The sequence below is a fragment of the Podarcis liolepis genome (genome assembly GCF_965112155.1).
Source record: "Podarcis liolepis genome assembly, chromosome: 15".
Taxonomy (NCBI): domain Eukaryota; kingdom Metazoa; phylum Chordata; class Lepidosauria; order Squamata; family Lacertidae; genus Podarcis; species Podarcis liolepis.
This window is the reverse complement of record NC_139566.1, coordinates 9932945-9950510: the sequence shown is the minus strand read 5'-3', so window position 1 is coordinate 9950510 and position 17566 is coordinate 9932945. Positions and strand designations below refer to the sequence as shown.

Below are 17566 nucleotides of genomic sequence, written 5' to 3'. Positions count from 1 at the left end.
CAAGGAGTCCAGATCATTTTGTTGTCTTTTAAAATAAAAAAATTGCAGTCGTTAAGAGTTAAGAGTCGTCAACAGGCTCATCTCAGCTATCTGCCAATCTCCCATTCCCACCACCCTTCTGAGTAATACCCCTCCCCACCTTCTCTCTATATAGAAGGATCTGGCAACTTCTGTTTCAGTGTATCTGAAGAAGTGTGCATGCACACGAAAGCTCATACCAAGAACTAACTTAGTTGGTCTTTAAGGTGCTACTGGAAGAAATTTTTTTATTTTGACTATGGCAGACCAACACGGCTACCTATCTGTAACTTGTCTTTTAAAGTAATTTGTAGAAAGTTCCCATTCTTCCTTGAAGTCACTGTTGTCCTTTTCACACAGTTTATATGTCAGTTTTGCCAATTCCGCATAGCTCACCAATTTTTCTTGCCACCGTTCTTTCGTTGGGATTTCCTCGATTCTTCCATCCTTGTGCCAACAAGACTCTTGCCGCTGTTGTAGCATACATAAATAAGTTCTTTATTTTTCTTGGCAGGGCTTGTCCTACAATCCTTAACAAAAATTCTTCTGGTTTTTTTGCCCTGGGTTCTGTTTCTTGACTGTGCAAGAGACAAAGCTCTCGGGGCTCACTGCTAAAGATCAAAAACATTCTTGGCGGTCTTGCTTCAAGAGGCCTGGCTTAATCTCTTTTAATTGCCCCTCCTGAGCCCCTTCATTCACTAGGGCAGGCGTGGGAAGCCTTTGGCCCTCCAGATGTGGCTGTGTCGCAGTTCTTATCAGCTCTAGCCATCATGACTCGTGGGCAGGGATGATGGGGACTGTAGTTCAGCCACACCTGGAGGCCAAAGGTTATGAGAGCACCCAGCCCGCTAACCAGCTTTCGTCAACCGGGTGCCCTCCAGGTGTTTTGTACTCCAGCTCCCATCAGCGCCAGCTAGCGTGGCAAACGGGTCGTGGATGATGGTAGTTGTAGGCCTCCAATTTTTGGAGGGCCACAGGTTGAGGTAGGTTGGAATCAGCCTTGCCTTTGCTCCCCCCCCCCAAAAAAAGCAGCAGTTATCTCGAAGGGGGACAGTCTAGGTTATAATATTTGACTAGCTTGGTTTAGGTTATAGTATTTAGCAGTGTGCTGGGCTCTGCACAAAATGCAGAGGAAGATATTGGCTCTGTCCAGTGGCTTGTCTGCCTAAAAGGAACTAAAATCAAGAAACATGGTGTGTGTGTTTTTTTTTGGGGGGGGTCAGGCTTCCTCTCCTTTTTCTGTTCAAAGGGAGTGGGGGTTCTGGAAATGCCCCAGGCCCCACCTGCCTTCCTCCTGCAACCGCTTTCTGTGTGTTCTACCTTTGGTCTCAATAAGCCCATGAACTCTCTGCCTTCCCCTTTTCCTTCGATCAGGTTCAAGTACTGCGTGAAAGTGGGCGAACGCATCTTCCCTGCCGTGGTATCGAACAGCAAGAAGGGAGCGAAGCAGATGGCCGCCGAGGCCGCCATGAGGGGCCTCACTGGGGACACCAGCACCTTACCTGAACAGGTATCCTTGTTGTTTCTTGTTTCTTAAAGGTATAGATCGCCCCATACCCATAGATCTCTGCGCGGTTCGCAACGTAAAATCGCAATATGGAAAACGCTCAGTACGTCATGGAAATGAGAACGGAGACAGGTCTCCCGGCCTCCTCTGTGCGCCACGCTCCCTGGCCTCGCTCCAGCCTCCTCATCAGCCTCTTTCTCTCTCTGTTTCCTTGGCGACTTTTTCAGACAGAGGCCCAGGGCGACCAGCCTGCGGATGTGCCTGGTGTCCAGCCTGCAAGTGTGGAAGAGGCAAAAGCCGCGAGCGCTAAGGGTGTCGGCGAGCTGATTAAGTACCTGAACTCCAACCCAGTCAGTGGCCTCCTGGAGTACGCCCGGGCCAATGGCTTTGCTGCTGAGTTCAAGATGATCAATCAGACTGGGCCACCCCACGACCCCAAGTGAGTAGGCGGAGTGGCTCTCTGCCCAGCCAGCTAGAGGGTTCTTTCCTTGTGTTGCTTGCAGGACATAGAAAACAAAGCCCAGGCCCTTAGTCTCCAATTCGATTGTCATCTTCCGGCTGGCAGGGGCTGTTCTGTCTAAAGGTCTTTCCCAAGCCCTGCTGCTTTATCTCTCTTAACCAGAGAGACCCCGGGGGGAATAGGAGTCTTGTGTGCAAAGCGGGAGCTCCGCTGGTGAGCTACAGAACTTCTGTATCTGAAAGGGCTCGCCTGCATCGCCGATAAGTCCTCCTGGTCCACTAGGGAACTGCCCTAGGCAGGATGGCCATTAAACATAAGGAGATTCTCGCTGCAGGATCAGGCCAGCAGCTCTGCTCATCCAGCCTCCTGTTCTCACAGTGGTCAGCCGTACACCACAAGGGAAAGCCCGAAAGGAGGACCCAAGCACAAGAGAAACTCTCTTGTGGTTTTCATTATTATTACAGTGGACGCTCGGGTTGTGAACAGTGATCCATGTGGGAGGCATGTTCACAACCTTCAGCGTTCGCAACCCACAGCGCTGCGTCTGCACACGCACAGGTTGCGATTCACCACTTCTGTGCAAAGCGCAATTTAGCGCTCCTGCATGACCGCTGAAACCTAGAAGTAACCCGTTCTGGTACTTCCAGGTTTCAGCACGTCCATAACATGAAAAAACACAACCTGAAGTGTCTGTAACTCGAGGTATGACTTGGATTATCATCTTCTATTTTCTGGATACTTGTCCACAGATATATGAAAGTTCATACTCAATGCAAGGTGTGTTTTTATAATGCACCAGAATGAAAGAAACACTTTTAAAAATCTAAAAAGGAACGGAAGGAAAAAGAGGGAAATGGAAAGAAAGGAGGGGGGGACCCTCTCTTGTGGTTTTCAGGAGCTGGTGCCTCTGTGGAGGCAGAGAATAGCCATCGTGGTCTTTGATAACCTTATCCCGCATTAATTTGTCCAATCCTCGTCTAAAGCCATCCAGGTCAGTGGCCATCACCCCCTCCTGCAGAAGCAAGTTCTGTCACTGTTGCCTGAAGTCCTTTTACATCCAGCTTTCTTGGATGCCCCTTTTACAAGAGAGGGAGAAAAAACGTTTCTCGGTCCGCTTTCTCCTGTTAATATGTCCTGCTCTGTCCTTGTGGCTATAATTTGTTCTCAAACTGTTTTTAATATTGTATTTCAAATCATTGTAACCTGCCCTGGGACCTTGTGGCAAGAAATTGAATTATTATTACAGTGGTGCCTCTTCGTCTAGCGGTTTTTTCGTCTTGCGAAGCAAGCCCATTGACGGATTAGCGCTATTAGCGGCTTTTAGCGGCTTATCTGCTGATCGGATCAGCTGATAAGCGGCTTAGAAAAAGGGGGGGGAACCAGCAGGAACTCGCAAGACATTGTCGTCTTGCGAAGCAAGCCCATAGGAGATTCGTTTTGCGAAGCACCTCCAAAACGGAAAACTCTTTCGTCTAGCGAGTTTTCCGTCTTGCGAGGCATTCGTCTTGCGGGGCACCACTGTATTACGATTATTATTTACCACCTGGTTGCCCTGGACTGTAAGCTGAGGACGGGGCACCTCTTAGGGCCCCCCAGACGAGGTCAGGCTTCCAACACCTGTCCAGCCACACCTGGACGGCCTCAGGTGTCCCCTTTGGAGAGATGTAGCGATCCAGCCTGCTTGGTGGACGTCCAGCAGCCTCTTAGCAGGCTGATCTTAAAAACAGAACAAGGGTGGGGGTAGGACCCAGCCAGTCCCTTTTCGGGCTTTACTCAAGCTTGCTGCATTCTTTCTGACCTTTCCAACTCTCTCAAGCTCTTCCTGTGCATTGTTTTCCTGCTGGGGCTCTTGATTTTATAGCGCCAACCTCACCCAGGGCCCCTCGGTTACTGAACCTGCACCTTCTCTGCTGATTTTCCTCCTCCTGGCAGATTCGTCTTCCAAGCCAAAGTGGGCGGCCGCTGGTTCCCGGCCGTCACGGCGCACAGCAAAAAGCAAGGCAAGCAGGAGGCTGCCGACGCGGCGCTCCGGGTTCTGATCGGGGAGACGGAGAAGGCAGAGAACTCCGAAGGCCTGACCATCACAGAGGTAACACTGCCACCCTCGCTTGCCTCTCCTTTCGCTGTTAATGGGCCATATGAGAAGACCTTGGACCCGTAGATGTTGCTGAACTACTGCTCCCATCACCCTGAGCCATTGGCCATTCTTGCTGGGGCTGATGGGAGTTGAAGTCCAGCAATGTCCAGAGAGGCTTCCTTGCAGTTTGCTTCTCTCCCCTCTCCCCTGGGCCTTGTTCTTCGGCTGTGAAAACTCCCGGCCTCCCCTCCTTCTTCTTCCATCTCGCAGCTCCCCGTGAGCGGAAGCACACTCCACGACCAGATCGCTATGCTGAGCCACCAGCGGTTCAACACCCTGACCGCGCGTATCCAGCACAGCTTGCTCGGGCGCAAGATCCTGGCCGCCATCATCATGAGGCGAGGGCAAGAGGGCCTGGGGGTCGTGGTGAGCATCGGAACAGGTAAGAGACGCTTCTGGTCCGGGCAGGGGGATTACTCATATCGGAACTGGGAAGAATCTTGCTTAAAAGCTCCATTTAGCCATGGCTAAGTGACTCTAAGGGATGCGGGTGGCACTGTGGGTTAAACTACAGAGCCCTAGGGCTTGCCGATCAGAAGGTCGGCGGTTCAAATCCCCACAACGGGGTGAGCTGCCGTTGCTCGTTCCCTGCTCTTGCCAACCTAGCAGTTTGAAAGCATGAAGTAAAAGTAGATAAGTAGGTACCACTCTGGTGGGAAGGTGAACGGCGTTTCTGTGTGCTGCTCTGGTTCGCCAGAAGTTGCTTAGTCATGCTGGCCACATGACCCGGAAGCTGTACACCAGCTCCCTCGGCCAATAAAGCGAGATGAGCACCGCAACCCCAGAGTCGTCTGTGACTGGACCTAATGGTCAGAGGTCCCTTTACCCTTTCCCTTTATTTAAATGACTCTAAACTGGTGTTTCCCAAACTTGGGTCTCCGGCGGTTTGGGAACTACAATTCCAGTCGTCCCTGACCACAGGTTCCTTCTAACTAGGGAGAATGGGAGTTGTAGTCCAAAAACTGCTGGAGACCCAAGTTTGGGAAATCTTGCTCTAAACAAAAACTTTTTTTAAAAAAAAAAGGTCATGGGGAACAGGTTATTTTTGGACACCACCCACTCAGGTCACTTCGTTCTCGCCCCCCCCCCAAAGAAAAGCCAGATGGAAATGGACCGAGCAGGCACCCTGCCTGCTTGTTGCTGTTCTATTAATGGAATCTTGAGTGAAATCAGATCCAGCAGAATTAATATGAGCTTTGAAAAGCCCATAGATCAAGGGAAGTAATAGTGCCACTGTATTCTGCTCTGGTCAGACCTCACCTAGAGTACTGTGTCCAGTTCTGGGCACCACAATTCAAGAAGGACACTGACAAACTGGAACGTGTCCAGAGGAGGGCAACCAAAATGGTCAAAGGACTGGAAACGATGCCTTATGAGGAACGGCTAAGGGAGCTGGGCATGTTTAGCCTGGAGAAGAGGAGGTTAAGGGGTGATATGATAGCCATGTTCAAGTATATAAAAGGATGTCACATAGAGGAGGGAGAAAGGTTGTTTTCTGCTGCTCCAGAGAAGCGGACACGGAGCAATGGATCCAAACTACAAGAAAGAAGATTCCACCTAAACCTTAGGAAGAACTTCCTGACAGTAAGAGCTGTTTGACAGTGGAATTTGCTGCCAAGGAGTGTGGTGGAGTCTCCTACTTTGGAGGTCTTTAAGCAGAGGCTTGACAACCATATGTCAGGAGTGCTCTGATGGGGTTTCCTGCTTGGCAGGGGGTTGGACTCGATGGCCCTGGTGGTCTCTTCCAACTCTTCTATGATTCTATGATTCTATGAAAGCTGAAAGAGGAAATGGGGAAGAGTTATCACTCTTCCAACTTCCTCCTTCAGCTCCATGTGCTTTTCAGTGGAGGAAAAGACAGCCGCACTCATCTCGCGACCCCAGGGGCAGCACATGGAAGGGCTTATGGGTGCCAGGGAAAACCCTGTACAAACCACTAGCTGCCTCTTCCTCTGGGAATAAGTGCCCTATGTTTTGAGTGGTTTTTCTTTCATGAAGAGGGTTTTAAAATCAAACCCAGAATGAAATTGGAAACTAGCCTCCGCCGTCTTTTCGTTTAATAAATAAATAAGTAATCAAGGGGGATAGAACAACCGGAATGCAATTCAGCTGCTGCAGAAGGCCAGTCCGTATAGATTTGCTCTCGTTGTAAAACACGGCTTTGCAAGCACAGTCCATATTGCGCAGCTTTCCAATGTGGATTTGTGGAGTGCATTACGTAAACTGTAGCACGGCATCAGGTTCTACAGCAGGCTCATATTCAGTGACGGCTCGCGAGTGACAACTCTTTGTCCCAGCAAACTGCCAAGGATTCCTTGGTCTGTTGTTAAAAACACACACACAACAACCACCTGGAAGTAAACAAATTCGGCTCTCCTTTTGTCCACACCAAGCCCTTTGCGCGGGGTCTGTTAATGCAGTATTTTCCTGACCGCTTTCTTTCTCCTCCTTGCCTCTCAGGGAATCGCTGTGTGAAAGGGGAGGAGCTGAGCCTGAAAGGGGAGACGGTCAATGACTGTCATGCGGAGATCATTTCCAGGAGGGGTTTCATAAGGTGAGGAGGCGGAAGCGGGAAGCCAAGCAAGGCCATTCAGAAGAGATCTGCCCAGAATGGGGCACGTGTTGAGTGCCCAGCCCCTGTTCAAGGAGAGAATACTAGGCACTGGTCCTACCTTGCAGGTCGTTGTGAGCGATATTGTGAATGAATGGAATGTTTAATGATGGCAACCTTTATCTGTAACACACAGGGGTGAGGAACTTGGGGTTTTTTTCTGTTGAGAGATATAATATTTTGGGAGGGGACAGAGAGGCTGGTGGAGGGTGAGGCACCCCCTTTTCTCTTTCGCTGTCTGCCCCTCTTTACAGGGTGGTGACTGGCAAGTATGAATAATGATACCTTAAAATGATGAAATATACAGTAAAACCCTAACACCGTGCAATAGTTGTTTTATAAACTGCTTCCTGATGGTTTGAAGCACCTATTTATCATTTATTTAGATTTTAACACATCCCACTTTCGAGGCCACCAGAACCTCCCAAAGCCAGCATTAAAATTTCAAAACAGCAAACCTGTTTAAAAAGCAGTTAAACAAGGAGCAGGAGGGGGAAAGGAAAGCCAAACAACTGATTGATTAAACATTGCAGTCCTACTTTGGGGGGGGCAGCCTTGCTATGTGGGGCTTTACGGCCAAGTAAACGTGTGCAGAATGGGGTCCCAAGGCCAGGAAGGTTGACCGGGCACCGCTTCACATTGTGGTGGTGTTATTCCAGGTTCCTCTACACAGAGCTCATGAAGTTTGACCCCTCGGCACCCGAAGACAGCATCTTCCAGCCCCTGGAGGATGGCAAGCTGAAGATCAAAGACGACATCACTTTTCACCTGTACATCAGGTGAGCACCAGCTGGGGCCTGACCTGCGTGCAGCGGTGCACGATGGCTGAGGGGTGTGTGTGTGCCTGATTGTGCTGCGTTTTGCAGGGGATGTTGAATGCAACACGGGGAAAGAGCTATCGGGGAACCCAAAAAACAGCAAAGGGAAGAGTTGGGCAGGGGTAAATAAGTGTTCCATACAGCAGGCAGACAGTGTGACGTTGATTTTATTTCCTGCCCCTCCCCTTAAGGTCCCAGGGCAGGTCGCAACCATTTAAAGAGCAGTTCAGAACAAATTGCAGTCGCAGGAACAGGGTGGGGTCGCCCCAAACACACCGTTCAAGTGTCAAAAGGGCAGGGCAAAGAGGTGTGTCTTCAGCATACAATGAAAACCATGTTAGTGAAGGTGACAGGCGCACCTCTCTCGGGAGGGAATTCCGCAGCTTGGGGGCAGCCGCAGAAAAGGCCCCGTCCAAGGCTGCTTCCCCGTAGTGAGCTCTGTGAGGGAGGTGGAACTGCCCAGGGGTCAGATAGAGAGGCCTGGAGTTCTGCATTTGGCCGTAGGACCTGAGCTGCTCTCTCCGTGGGCTAGAAGGGCCATTTAGCGCAATGCCTTTTAAATTGCCATTTTAAGAATTTGCTTGAGCGCTGTTTCAGGGGGACCTGCTGAAAAGCAGCCCACGCAGATTTCTTAATAGCCTCTCAGGTTCAGGGTGTGCCTTGTTCTTCTGCCCCCTAGCACGGCACCTTGTGGGGACGGGGCTCTCTTTGACAAATCCTGCACCGACCAGGCCAACACCGTGGGCGAAGGCCAGCACCAGCCGCTCTTCGAGAATCCCAAGCAGGGGAAGCTGCGCACAAAAGTTGAAAACGGTGAGTGCCAGGGGAACATTGGGGTTTTGTTGCTTCCCTTTTTCAGCTTTTACCTGTGCAGTTGGGTATTCCGGTATGCAGTTTTTTTAAGGAGACAGTTTCCAGCCTTCTAATTGCCTTATACTCAGTCAGTCAGTCCATCCAGTAGCAGCAATAACTTCTTTTCATTGTATGCAGCCCAATGCCTGTTGCAATACGGAACGGTGATTTTCTCTTTTTTAAAATTGGTTATTTAATTACCGTATTTTTCGCCCTATAGGACGCACTTTTCCCCCTCCAAAAATGAAGGGGAAATGTGTGTGCGTCCTATGGGGCGAATGCAGGCTTTCGCTGAAGCCTGGAGAGTGAGAGGGGTCGGTGCGCACCGACCCCTCTCGCTTTCCAGGCTTCAGGAGAGCCCCAGCGCCAGCCCCACAAGGTCGGGGACAGCGGGGAGGCGGAATGCCGCCATCCCGCTGTCTCCCGATATGGTTTGGAGACTGACGGTGAGGAGACGCGTGCTTCTCCCCGCCGCCAGCCCCGCAAGCTCCGGGAACAGCTGGGAGGCGCAGCGCGTCTTCCCGCTGTCCCTGGACCAGGTCTGAAGGCGGGCGGCAGAGGAAGAGCACTTCTCCCCGCTGCCTGCCTCGCAAGCTCCGGGGACAGCTGGGAGGCGCAGCGCGTCTTCCCGCTGTCCCCGGACCGGGTCTGAGGGCGGGCGGCAGAGGAAGAGCACTTCTCCCCACTGCCTGCCTCGCAAGCTCCGGGGACAGCTGGGAGGCGCAGCGCGTCTTCCTTCTGTTCCCGGACCTGGTCTGAAGGCGGGCGGCAGGGAGAAGAGCGCTTCTCCCCGCTGCTGGCCCCACAAGCGCCTGGGGGGAAATAATTTTTTTCCCCCTTTATTTCCCCCCCAAAAAAACTTGGTGCGTCCTATGGGCTGGTGCGTCCTATGGGGCGAAAAATATGATAATTTTTTTGTGATACAGATAAGCAAGGAAAGGTACATATAGCATCTCCACCTTCAATTCTGGGGAGGGGGGGAGAGAGGGGGAGGGAAAAGGCTGGGGAAATAGTGGTCTTTTCATTCTGTTGCGTAGTTTGTCCATGGTTTTCGCGTCAGTGTCTTGTGGGCAGGCCCGTTGCAGTCATACCTCATGTTACATTTGCTTCATGTTACGTTTTTTCAGGTTGCGTCCCGCAGCGACCCGGAAGCACTGGAAAGGGTTACTTCCGGTTTCCGCCGCTCGCGCATGCGCAGAAGCGCCAAATCGCGCCACGCACCTGTGCAGATACAGTGCTTCAGGTTGCGGGCTTTTCAGGTTGCGAACAGGCCTCTGGAACGGATCACTTTCACAACCAGAGGTACCACTGTACAGTGGTACCTTGGGTTAAGTACTTAATTCGTTCCGGAGTTCCGTTCTTAACCTGAAACTGTTCTTAACCTGAAACACCACTTTAGCTAATGGGGCCTCCCGCTGCTGCCGCGCTGCTGGAGCGCGATTTCTGTTCCCATCCGGAAGCAAAGTTCTTAACCCGAGGTACTATTTCTGGGTTAGCGGAGTCTGTAACCTGAAGCGTCTGTAACCCGAGGTACCACTGTAGTTGTTCATTTTGCTACTGGCATTGCAAGGCTCCTCTGGCTGCCCCTCTGCCCAGGACACTATTTCAGCCAGGCTGAAATGCTCAGGGAACTCTGGAGGGGTGTGCCCTGTTTTATGCCGCGGGTGGCGCTGTGGGTTAAACCACAGAGCCTAGGACTTGCCGATCAGAAGGTCGGCGGTTCGAATCCCCGCAACGGGGTGAGCTCCCGTTGCTCGGTCCCTGCTCCTGCCAACCTAGCAGTTCGAAAGCACGTCAAAGTGCAAGTAGATAAATAGGTACCACTCCGGCGGGAAGGTAAACGGCGTTTCCGTGCGCTGCTCTGGTTCGCCAGAAGTGGCTTAGTCATGCTGGCCACATGACCCGGAATCTGTATGCCGGCTCCCTCGGCCAGTAAAGCGAGATGAGCACCGCAACCCCAGAGTCGGCCACGACTGGACCTAATGGTCAGGGGCCCCTTTACCTTTTTACTAACAGCTGAATGGAACCTCTCTGTGCAGAGGCGGCATACCTTTTGAACACATCAGGTGCTGGAAGAAGCCCTGGCCCCCGTGCCCTCCTCTCTGAAGATCCAGCAGCATCTGTCTGGCAGCAGCAGCTGGAGACTGCCATCCTTGGACTCTAGTATGGGTGTTTGTGTGGCCTTTGGGCCATTCCAGCAAAGGCAGCTCCCGACTGGCTCCCTCTCTTCCTGCAGGGGAAGGCACTATCCCGGTGGAATCCAGCGACATCGTGCCAACGTGGGACGGGATCCAGCATGGCGAGCGTCTCCGCACCATGTCCTGCAGCGACAAGATTCTGCGCTGGAATGTGCTGGGCCTGCAGGGAGCGCTGCTCTCCCACTTCCTGCAGCCTGTTTATCTCCGCTCAGTCACGCTTGGTAAGGGATCTCTCCATCCTCCCTGTTGCTGGGTGTGGGGATCTCATATCTCTTTTCTCCTGCCTTCTCAGCTATAACCCCCCCCCCAAAGCACCTATTACTTTACCCCACTCCATTCCAAGATGTCTGAAAGACCACTTCCTTCGCTACAGAGATGCAGACCCTCTTGGATGCTAAGATCAGCAGGGGAAGGGCGGTATTGGCCTGGGAGAAGAGGGAGCCTTCTCTGTGGTAGCCCCAGAATTCCCTCCTAGCAGAGGCGCCCTGGTGCCTTGGCTGTGCAGCTTTCCATGTACATAGAAGGCACACCTCTCTCCACCCCCCACCCCCTGGGCAGCTTTGACACCAGAGAAACATTTCCTGTTGTTGATGGGGGGCAGACTGTCACCAGTGCATTGCTCAAAAACCTTTCCCTGGCTGCCATGATGCTGCCAAGCTGAGTTCAAGGTTCCTACACTAATTTCCAGCATCCTTAATGACTTCGGTCCAGAATAGCTTAGGAGTGCTTGATTCCTTCTATCCCTGCCTGGCCACTTAGGTTTTTGGAGAAGTTGATGCACGTTCCATATGGTTGGCCCAGTTCTGGGAAGAGATGCCCCTTCCCTGTTGAACTTTTTGGCATCTGCTGGAGACTTTAATAATAATAATAATAATAATAATAATAATAATAATAAATCCCAGCAGCCATTCTTTCACCGTTCTGATTTTACAGTTGGTTAACTGGTTTTATCTTGATTCTATTTGTTGGGCTTGGTATACACTGCCTAGAGATAATAAAAATTAAGTGGTGTATAAATTGTGGGTTTTTTGGGGGGGGGTTGTCCATATATATAGAGAGACCCCCAAAAAAATCTTTGGTTTAACCAGTTTTAATGCAGCACATTTAAACTGTTGTAACCTGCCCTGGCATGGCAAAGCACAAGTAAAATATCTGATTAGCAGTAGTCGTTAAAAAAAATAATGGGCACAGTCGGTGAGAAGACTCGAGAGCACAGAGACGCAATTCTGCCACAAATGACTCACCTTAGGGCAGTGGTTGGGAAACCTGTAGAGCCAGTGTGGTGTAGTGGTTAAGAGCGGTAGTCTCGTAATCTGGGGAACCGGGTTCGCGTCTCCGCTCCTCCACATGCAGCTGCTGGGTGACCTTGGGCCAGTCACACTTCTCTGAAGTCTCTCAGCCCCACTCACCTCAGAGAGTGTTTGTTGTGGGGGAGGAAGGGAAAGGAGAATGTTAGCTGCTTTGAGACTCCTGAAGGGGAGTGAAAGGCGGGATATTAAATCCAAACTCCTCCTCTTCTTCTTCTCTCTAAATGCTGCTGTACTACAACTCCCATTAGCCTTGCTGGCTGGGGGCTGATGGGAACTGGAACCCAAGAACATCCACATAGCCCAGTTTTCCCATCCCTGCTCTATAGGAAGCAAAAGAGGCTGTTGAGATTTTGCTGCATGTTCATTTGGGTGTTTCCCCCCCTCCTCCTCCTTCTTTTGGGACCTTTGAAGCCCCCGTCTCATGACAAGGACACAGCAGGCCCCGGCTATAAATGTCTTAAAGGCAACAAAGTACTCAAGACTTGTGTTAAACCTCTGTCCTTCCTGTCGAGATGCAGCTGCCGCTAGCCCTTCCAAAGATGGTGGTGCCCTTCATGTTGATGAAGCAGCTGATCTGTGCTCCTTTTTTTCAAAAAAAATATGCCTGCGCCATCAACCTCATTTTGTGTTCTCTTTCCAGGCTACTTGTACAGTCAAGGTCACTTGACGCGTGCCATCTGCTGCCGCATGTCAAGAGACGGCAACACATTCCAGTCCGGACTCCCCGAGCCGTATTTTGTCAATCACCCGGAGGTAACCGCTGTTTTGATTCCCGTTGCGGTTTTAATTCCTTGTCTTCCTCCTTCTCCTCCATCATCAATTATTTGTATGCCACCTTCCCATAGTTCAGTCGTGCTCAAAGCATAGGTGTCTGGACCCTTTCTCTATGCGACTGCGATATTTGTCACTTACGGTCTAGCTGAGATTCCTGCATAGCCAGGGGTTGGGCTAGACAACCCTTGGGGAATGGCTCTCCAACGCTACAATTCTATAATTCTAGTTTGGAGGAGGGAAAGCAAGTAAGTGGGGGACATTATAGAGAAATTGGACTGATGGGAGGAGAGTCTTTTCTCCCTCCTTAGTATTCAGACTCTGGCCCCAACCAACAAACCTGAATGTTGGAAGATTCAGGACAGGCAAAATAACGTACAGTGGTGCCCTGCAAGACGAATGCCTCGCAAGACGGAAAACTCGCTAGACGAAAGAGTTTTCCGTTTTGGAGGTGCTTCGCAAAACGAATTTCCTATGGGCTTGCTTCGCAAGAAGACAATGTCTTGCGAGTTCCTGCTAGTTTTTTTTCCTCCCCCCCCCCTTTTTCTAAGCTGCTAAGCCGCTTATCAGCTGATCCGATCAGCAGATAAGCCGCTAAAAACTGCTAATAGTGCTAATAGCACTAATCCGCTAATCCGTCAATGGGCTTGCTTCGCAAGACGAAAAAATCGCTAGACGAAGAGAATCACAGACCGGATTCTTTTCATCTTGCGAGGCACCACTGTACTTCTGCACAATGGACTGCTGAGTTTGCTGTTGCAAGATGTGGCAGAATCATCATCTTCTTTGGCGATCATTCGTAGCCAAGTAAGATTGTCTTCCATAAACACTGTTTTAACAATGAGTCCGTAAGTGACTGTGGAAGCCAATTCTGGATCCACACGTCCTTCCACAGTGGGGACATTGGTTTCCGGGCACGAGTTGATCATGGTGTGGATTTGCCAAAGCGTCCCTTCCTCCTACCACGTTTCTCCCTTGTGCCCTGAGTTCGAGTGTCTTCAAAGCCCATGACACCTTTGGTAAAGGCTGTTCTCCAACTGGAGCACTCGCAGGCAAGTGTTTCCCAATTGTTGGTGTTTATACTACATTTTTAAAAATTTGCCTTGAGACAGTCTTTAAACCTCTTTTGTTGACCACCAGCATTACGCTTTCCATTTTTAAGTTTGGAATAGAGTAGTTGCTTTGGAAGACGATTGCTTTGGAATAGGCACCAAATTGAATGGCTTTAAAAGAGAATTAGTACATGCGTGAAGGATAAGGCTGTCAGTGATTGCTAGGGCATGTTCTTACCTCTGCTGTTGGAGGCAAAGTGCCAGCCAGTGCCTCTACCTAGGTCCATCCTTATTTCAGAGATCGTGATATATCACTCTTAACATGACGTTTAGCTGGTGATATATCGCAGTGTTGAAAACTCGGTCCTGGTTAAAACCACTGGATACACTGTTTGTTATTGAGCTCCCGTTGTTCAGTCCCAGCTCCTGCCCACCTAGCAGTTCGAAAGCACGTTAAAGTGCAAGTAGATAAATAGGTACCACTCCGGTGGGAAGGTAAATGGCCTTTCCATGCGCTGCTCTGGTTCGCCAGAAGTGGCTTAGTCATGCTGGCCACATGACCCGGAAGCTGTACGCCGGCTCCCTCGGCCAATAAAGCGAGATGAGCGCCGCAACCCCAGAGTCGTCCGCAACTGGACCGAACGATCAGGGATACCTTTATCTTTATACACACACACACACACACACACACACACACACACACAGAATATTCAACTTTGCTATCTCTTTCTCTCTCTCTGCCTGCCAACACAGGTTGGCAGAGTCAGCGTCTACGACTCCGCAAGGCAGACAGGGAAGACAAAGGAATCCAGCGTCAACTGGTGCCTCCCTGATGACTCTGAAGTTGAAGTCCTGGATGGCACAAAAGGCAAAGTAGATGGGTAAGAGTGGGGCACAGCTATCAGAGGGGAGGCGTAGAGGGGTAACCGCAACATCAGGCATGGTTGGGTCGCTGCTTCCAGTGGGTGTGGGAAGCAGATTTTTGGCTGCCTTTGTTTTCATGCATATTCCATCCACATGCTCAGGGCCAGCAACGAAACTGACACTGGATGAGATATAAGAAAAGTGAGTAATTGGGGGGGGGGGGGAGAGCACCGCCTGGTGTGGATTGGGGGCGGGGGAGACACACTTCCTTTGCACAAAGATGGTCCCAGGCATCTCCAGGCAGAGCAGAGAACACACCCAACCTCGCACATACTTTCAGTGTAGGTTAGGGGTGGCCAAACCTGCCCCTCCAGCTGTTTTTGGACTACCACTCCCATCATCCCTAGCTAACAGGACCAGTGGCCAGGGGTGGTGGGAACTGTAGTCCCAAAACAGCTGGAGGGCCAAGTTTGGCCGTCACTGGTGTAGGTAATACGAGCTGGACGGCCCCAACAGTTTTGACACATTCTTACGAAAGATAAGCCTATTCTTATCTTTCTGTCGTCCAGTTTGAATTGCTAGCACTGGCGACTGCCGTGGGAAAGCCAAGAGGACACCAAGACACTTAGGCTCCCTCCTGGAGTCCTTTTCCTTTACGTTCCTTCCTCCCCTCAGACCAAAACTGGACGTGTCCCGGGTCTCCAAGAGGAACCTGTTTGCACTCTTCCAATCGCTCTGTGCCAAGATGGATCGCAAGGCCCTGCAGAAACTGACCGTGTACTCGGAGGCCAAGGAAGCGGCCGTCACATACCAGAGTGCCAAGCGGCAATTCTTCTGGGCCCTGCAGGAGATGGGCTACGGGAGCTGGATCTGCAAACCCCAAGAAGAGAAGACCTTTGGCCCGTCCGAAGTCTAGCAAGCTGTGCATTTTTATTATTTTATTTTATTTTACCTTTTTTTTTTTTGGCTGCGGGGGGAGGGGTGAAAGGAAAGGGGTATTTTTTTTATTAACATAGGTTGTGTGCATTCTTTTTTTAAAAATGGAAGCAGGAATGTTAACTTAGGGTTATGGATTTGCCGCGAGGCCTTCCGATTTAAATTGGCAGCATTGGGGAAGGAGCGGGGGGGGGGGAGTCTCCCTCCCCTTTAATTCCCCCCCCCACTCTTATCAACGAACATTGCAAAGACATGATCCGAGTGTGCAAACCTGAGAGAGAAAGAGAGAGCTCCACCAGCATCAACGCTCGTCTTGTGACAACACCCTCTCCCCATCTCTGTCCCCTTCTGGTTAGTCAAAAGGCCGTCTTCCTTGTCCTCTCTTTTCTTTTCTTTTTTAAAAAATCAATTCTTTGAACCCCTCCTTTTATTTCATTTTTAAAAGCTGTGAATTGAGGAACTGGTAATTATGCACACACACTGTCTTTTCCACAGCAGTTCTGTCTCTCCATGGATTTGCATAAAGGTGAACTCTAGGAACATCACAGAGATTTCCCCTCACTTGAATTTAATTTTCTGATATATATAACCCAACCCCTCCTCTTACCTTTCTGTTTAATTCAGAATTCTGCCTTTGGAGCCACTACAACATTTACCCATCGCACCGCCAGGTTATGGTATAATTCCGGGGTTTTTTTAATTGGGGGGGGGGTGTATGTGTGATAATTTCCCCTTTCCCCGAATCTTTGGAATGCTGTTGAATTCGCCTGGTTCCCAGTAAGACAGCCCAGCCTTTCTGAGGTCATTCTAAGCTAAAACCGCACAGCTCCCCCACATTCTCCCAAACTCCTTTCCTCCCTGTTCTGTATTGACACCTGCTGTCGTGAGAGCCAGCCAGACTCACCTTAATTTTTAATATTAAAAGGCACGGAGGAGCAGTCACTCAAGCAAGTATGTCCTAGCTGTAGCCTCTGTGGCGGCCCAGCCTAGAAACATACCACCGGGTTTCTGTGAATGTTGAAATATGGGGTCATCCCTTGATTCCTTCTAACACCTGAGAATTCCCACGCTCCCCCTTTCTTTTAAGTTACTAGTCCTCAATTTTTAAATATATGTATATAAAACTCCAGTTCCAAGGTGTTGGCTGCTATAGAGTCGGCAGTGGTTTGTCTTATTTGTGGAATCCTTCCCCCTGATGTTCCAAGCAGCCTTTTGTTTTTGGTTTTTCGTTTTCTAAAGGTGCATTTGAAATGCAAAGGATCCTAGGCTTTGGGGATTTATTTTGCCCCCACCAGCTTTTCTCCTCCCCATCAGTTACGTCTGGGCAGTTGCTGTAGTGGAATTAACTGGGGAGAGCTCTCTTTATGCAAACTCTTTTTCTGTCGAAAGGCGGCAACCTCTCCTCCGTCCCTCATCTCCCCACTTTGTCCCTCATGACGCACAGTTCATATCCTTCCTTAGTCGCGAAGGCGCTGGCGAGCAAATAATAATAAAAAACAGATGTAAATTTATTCAAGGCAAATCTGATCCTTCTCCCACCACTATTGTAATTCAGGTTATTTCCTCCCCTCCCCCCTTTTTTGGCAAGTCTGCTTTTTATTGCCCCTCTAGATACCATCGTTTGACAACTGAAGTCACCACATTCCGCCTGAAAATAATAATAATAAAAAAAAGGTTTTCTGTATTGGTTTTGCTGGTGTGATTCTTTTTTCTTTTCCCAGGGGAGAGGGGGCAAAGCAAACATCTTTTTGTTTTTTTTGTTCCTCTTTTGGGAGGGGGGAGACCATCTCCCATGAGATTCTCTAAGGCGGATCTATGTGCTTAATTTCATTTGGGAAGGAGGGTGGGGGAAGAAGCTGAAATGGCCGGGGGGGGGGGAGGAGAGCGGGGGGAGCCAAGACCTCTGCAAGCAATCGCTTTGTTACTCGGGCAGGAGCAGCCTTTTCCCTGGAGGAGCGTCTTCACCTCCATCGTTCTGCCCGGACACTGAGGTCCAGCGCCGAGGGCCTTCTGGCGGTTCCCTCGCTGCAAG

The 17566-nt window shown here is 50.4% G+C and overlaps 1 protein-coding gene and 1 long non-coding RNA gene across 11 annotated transcripts in view; one reads left to right on the top strand and one right to left on the bottom strand.

Moving 5' to 3' along the window:
• ADAR (adenosine deaminase RNA specific) overlaps window positions 1-15926 on the top strand; it is a 40357-nt gene extending 24431 nt beyond the window's left edge. For all 10 annotated transcript variants that reach the window (XM_083476958.1, XM_083476960.1, XM_083476963.1 and 7 more), the window contains exons 5-15: window positions 1393-1528; window positions 1753-1964; window positions 3918-4074; window positions 4333-4504; window positions 6583-6676; window positions 7393-7512; window positions 8231-8364; window positions 10640-10822; window positions 12552-12664; window positions 14488-14615; window positions 15274-15926. In XM_083476958.1, the coding sequence (XP_083333084.1) occupies window positions 1393-1528; window positions 1753-1964; window positions 3918-4074; window positions 4333-4504; window positions 6583-6676; window positions 7393-7512; window positions 8231-8364; window positions 10640-10822; window positions 12552-12664; window positions 14488-14615; window positions 15274-15514 (1690 nt within the window). In that variant the 3' untranslated portion in view covers window positions 15515-15926. The remainder of the gene's footprint in view (window positions 1-1392; window positions 1529-1752; window positions 1965-3917; window positions 4075-4332; window positions 4505-6582; window positions 6677-7392; window positions 7513-8230; window positions 8365-10639; window positions 10823-12551; window positions 12665-14487; window positions 14616-15273) is intronic.
• Window positions 15927-15936: 10 nt separating this feature from the next.
• LOC310694359 lies at window positions 15937-17260 on the bottom strand. Its single transcript, XR_014519619.1, has 2 exons — window positions 16533-17260; window positions 15937-16496 (listed from the first exon to the last, which is right to left on the bottom strand). It is a non-coding gene; the product is annotated as an uncharacterized lncRNA (long non-coding RNA).
• Window positions 17261-17566: the final 306 nt, after the last annotated feature.